This window comes from Nicotiana attenuata, unplaced genomic scaffold (genome assembly GCF_001879085.1).
Source record: "Nicotiana attenuata strain UT unplaced genomic scaffold, NIATTr2, whole genome shotgun sequence".
Taxonomy (NCBI): Eukaryota; Viridiplantae; Streptophyta; class Magnoliopsida; order Solanales; family Solanaceae; genus Nicotiana; species Nicotiana attenuata.
Genome location: NW_017671862.1, coordinates 226,029 through 230,999, shown reverse-complemented (window position 1 = coordinate 230,999; position 4,971 = coordinate 226,029). Strand labels below are relative to the sequence as shown.

The 4,971-nt window shown below is 37.6% G+C and overlaps 1 protein-coding gene across 1 annotated transcript; it reads left to right on the top strand.

Annotated features, from left to right (window-relative positions):
* Nucleotides 1–629: 629 nt before the first annotated feature.
* On the top strand, nucleotides 630–4,607 carry LOC109210604 (small nuclear ribonucleoprotein Sm D1-like). The gene is made up of 4 exons (XM_019374049.1): nucleotides 630–746; nucleotides 835–911; nucleotides 4,043–4,234; nucleotides 4,356–4,607. The coding sequence occupies exons 1-4, from the start codon at nucleotides 733–735 to the stop codon at nucleotides 4,415–4,417; spliced, it is 345 nt and encodes a 114-aa protein (XP_019229594.1). The 5' UTR covers nucleotides 630–732; the 3' UTR covers nucleotides 4,418–4,607.
* Nucleotides 4,608–4,971: the final 364 nt, after the last annotated feature.

Sequence of the window (4,971 nt, the reverse complement as noted above, 5' to 3'; positions counted from 1 at the left end):
AGGTACTGGCAAAGAAAAAAAATCAGAGAAACTTTTTTTGTTGAAAAGGGGAGTTTGGTCAAAGCCAATATGCCATTATTATGTATTAAATGACTGAAGTTACACTTTTAAGAATAAAAAAAAGGAAAAAAAAACATACCCTATCAAACGAAGGAGAACGAGATATATATTGGAATTGAATTGTATATAAGTGGATTTATAGGTTGAAATGGTAACGAAGGAAAAGGAGGTTTTCTGGGAAATAATTGATTGCAAGTTGTATTAATTTCCTTTCTGTTACCCTATATAAAGATAATTTCTTATTTTTGGGTGTTTGTTTTTAGTTATAGATTGCATTATTAAGGGAGTACTTTCAGAATCAGTTTCCTATTATATAGGAAATATACCGTATTTGAGGGTATAACTTTTATACATTTATCATATTTATTATGTTGTAGAATATGTTATTTAACTAATAGTTGCAGATTGTGAAATAATTTTTGATTTCTTCAGTAATTATGAAAATTTCCCTTGTGAAATCGTCCTTGGAAAACTCTATTTGGGCCTTGCAATGCATAACGGCCCATGAAAATGCGGACGACGTCGTTGAGACTGGAAGAGCAGTATTTATTAGTATGTCGAAGCTTAACCCCTGCAGCTATATCCGTGCCCTAAAACCCACAATTGGAAAGAAAGCAATTTGCTCTCTGCTTCTGTAAAACCCTAAGCGTCTGTACATCTTCGTCGACGACAATGAAGCTAGTGAGGTACATTTTCAATCTTCGAATTTTGTTCCATGGAGTTATTTTTTCCGTTAAATTTGTTGTGGATTTAAATTTACTTATGTCTTTGCAGATTCCTAATGAAGTTAAATAATGAGACGGTCTCCATGGAGCTCAAGAACGGCACCGTTGTTCATGGAACTATTACAGGTATCTCTTTTTCCCCCCTACCTCTCAGTCTCTCCACTGAGCTTAAACGGCTTCGTTTTTCCAAGTTTTAGTTATTGTACGGTTTTCATTTCGTTACTAGGGTTTTATTTGATGCTTTCCATACATTAGTTACTTGACAATGTTAGCAGCTGACATATACGATTGGCTTTTCAGATACAATTGCTAATTATAGTATTTATTTACGGAGGTGCCCAATAGGTGTCTAGGTAATAATATTTCTTTTTCTTTTTTACGATCTGTACATAGTAATGCTTGGAATTTCTAGTGATTTCAGTTGAATTAATATATGCACACCACTGAAAATAATGTTTATTCTACACATGTGAATGGAGTGCTTAAGTGGTTTGAGTTGAATTGATGTTTTGTGCTTACCCATGAATCAGAATGGGATGATTCAACATGCAATATTGGAAGGTAAAATGTCTGGTTATAGATCCTTCTTATTTTCCATGTGGAATACAGAGTACTGTAATCTTCACCTCATTGCTCTAGATGTGCACAAGTTGCTCGTTCCCCTAGAATATTCTATGGATTTAAATCTTCGGAGGACAAGAAATTAAACTAGTGCAAATTCATACAATCATTAAAACAGCATGTTCAAGATAATCAGCAATATCTTTTATACCTTTCTGGATATGTCAGTATCTTCTATATCTTAGTGCTTGGATGTGGAATGATTTCTTTTGCAAGCATTAAGTTCTTTCCCAATCTCAAGCTTAAAGTGTTAGGCTCGGTCACTTAGAAATTGCATTCAATAATACTCCTGTCATGAACTTGGCTCCTGGAAGTTGATGTTTAGATAGGTACATTAAATTGGCATTATGTAATCTAAAGTGTGGTAATGTCGTGTACTGGGTGTCCCTTCTGGAATTTGATGTTTACCAAGCATGGTCAGAAGTCGAACATGAGCTGAAATCTGTCAATCTATGAGCTTAATAAGCGGATATGGAAGTTTTTCTTACTAGTTGTACTGTGTATGCAGGTTGTGGTATCAAAAGAGTGCTCTTCATTGTTGCATTTGGTATTATTTATGCTGTTGTCAGCTTGTTGTATTTGCTATGCAAGTGCACTGTTACTTTTTTGACTAGCAGTTGAGAACTGATCTCATTTTCACGGACCAAACTTTGAGAAGAAAAGTAAAGTGTGGAATTAGTTTTGTACTAGGAATAACAATTACAGATGCAATAAGCTCTATTCCTTGACACCGAAAGCAGTTTGTCAAATTCTTTTGTCCTCTGTTTAGTCTAGTCTAGGATTTTTAAATCAAATTGTGCCTTCTTTCCAATCTTAAATTGACTTTTTATGTTAGGCTAAAGGTGTGCCTTTATGGGATTCATTGCAAGTGGCAGTGGCAAGTGGCAACCCCAAGTACCGACATGTAGTTTCAATGCAACACCCTAAGTAAATCTCACAACGGCGAAACATAAATTTTGAGTATTTTCCAAAGCAAGTCTTAGACCTTGGTACCAAGTCACACGAGCCTAGGCCTAAGGTGGACATTAGCACTAGTGGACTAGACTGCTACATGTTGTATTAGAGGTGTGCCACGTGCAACCTTAGGCAATGGCAATGATGAGACAAACTTCAGAAGGACACTAAGCCTTTAAGGGAAGAGTCTGTAATAGTTTAAGCAAATCCCACATCGGCACTACATGGGAGAGATGTTAGGTATCTGCAAAATCAAGTTTTAGACCCTAATGACGAATTTTAAAGCTGTACAAAACCTAGGCCCAAAATGCATAATACCATGAGTGGACTGTTTTGTTACATTTAGCATAAAGGAAACAAGGATAGGGTAGTTTGGAAGGAATCAGGATATTTTATCATGAACCCCTACTGTATGAAGCTGACTGTACGCAACATTCAGAATCATGTAAGGCAATATAGAGCACCAAGGCGCCAGAGAAAGTTGCTCTAGCCACCTAATGTGCAGCACGGGATGCAATTATTAAAGCTGATGTTTGCGGAATAGGAGGAGACTTATGGTGATTGGTGTATATGTGCAAAGAGAGCGAGGAGGATAAGGACTGTCTATAGTATCTCGTTTTAGGTGTTTCTCGTTTTAGGACTGTCTATAGTATCTCGTTTTAGGTGTTTCCACGAATGTTGGGTGAAGCAGTTTCAAGTTGGAGAGTTGATAGAATTTGGAGGGGAAGAAATAGCTTGGGAAACGAAACCACTATGTCTTTTTTGGACAATATACAGAGAATTGAGAAAGGAACAGAAGGTTATTTCGTAACTAGGAGCAGGATGTGGGAATATAGGATTCTTTTCCTGTTCCATCTAAACTTTTGATAGGATGATAGGAGAAGGAAGATAGGCAATAATTCCACAGTTCTAGTTTTATCCTCAATGAAATTATCTGTTTTTTTTTTTTAAAAAAAGGTTCAACAATATCGTTTTAAATTGTATTAATACTCTAGTAGTGTAGTATGATTCATTTGGCCGTTGAAATTGTCAAGTCATCTTGTTCTTTGAGTTCGGTTAATACGAGGATCTCTTCCACTTATTCTAGCTTAGGAAAGTAAGCTCCGGCCAAGTGTGGTTCTTTGGCCGTCTCTAGATCCTAAGTGGAAAGTTGCATTTTCTTGAGTCAGCTCCTCATCTACTATAAGAATTTACCCCGTCACCTTTTTGTGTAACATCCAGATTCCTTTGGTTGCATAATATCTGTGGGAACAATGTGAATAAGCTACACAATTGCTGTTCTTTTTCTCAATCAGCAGTTACTTTGAGTAGAATGCAATTTACAGAGGAGGAAGAGGAGAACCTGAACCATGATGTAATACCAGCACTTGGGGGGCAAGGGCTATGTCTATAGTAGAGAACTCTCTGCTGCAGGCTACGAACTGTTTGTGTTGCTTTCCTAAAGTGTACTAGAAGACCTTTGTGCTTTCTTGCGCTTGCGCAATATGTGGATCACTTTACCTTTCTTTGTCGTGTACGACTGTTGATGAATATTGCTAGGTCTGATATGCGAATACAAACTGTTTTAAGCACATCATGTCTTATTAGCTAAGAACAGTGGCTACTTTGGCAATTCGATTAGTATATCTTCAGATTGTTTATGGCTGAGAGTGAGGTGCTGACGGTACTTTTGAATTCTACAGGTGTGGATGTCAGCATGAACACACACTTGAAAGCTGTCAAAATTACGCTAAAAGGAAAGAATCCAGTGACATTGGATCACCTGAGTGTGAGGGGTAACAACATCCGCTATTATATCCTTCCTGACAGCTTGAATCTTGAGACACTGCTGGTGGAAGAAACACCTAGGGTCAAGCCTAAGAAGCCAACTGCCGGTATAATTATAATCTTATTCTGCATTTGAAAGCCTTTATCATCTTTTCTGCCACCATGGCATATTCTTCTTTGTTGTTACATACCTTCTCTGACTTTTTAACTACCAATCTCCTCCCTCAGGAAAACCTTTGGGGCGTGGGCGCGGACGTGGGCGTGGACGTGGGCGTGGTCGAGGCCGCTAAATGCGTTCTAGCTCTTCTAATTTTTTGATGTTGTCTATGTAAACATGCCTGTACGGATGAAGATATTTACTCAGTTTTCTACCGCAAGTATATTAGTGTCATGCAACAAGTAGTCTCTGAGCGCTTAACATGAGATTTAGAGGTGTTATTCTAATGCAAATGTGGTAGTTACTTGTGGCTCTTTCTACTGCATTCAGTCTTGATCCTCCTGGTCGAGTCACTCAACCATCTTAGCTTCGCGTCCATTTTTTTTTTCAACTACTTGGTTTAAGCTTTGATTCATTTACAGCATTTTAATCAGGGGGTGCTGTCAAACCTCTGTTAGCACGGGTGTTAAAGGGAAAAGATTGCTGATTGTTGTTATGTCAATGTCAGAGATAATTCCTTGAAAAGAATGCTAGTCCATAGGAGGGTTGGTGATACTATTTGTGAGATTTTGCTCAGTGGACGCACTACTGGGTGGTACCATGCATTGTTCATAAAATACAAACCAAAAATAAAGCAAATTTAAAACCTTAGAAATACATAATTATGGAACGAAAAAAGGAATAAAG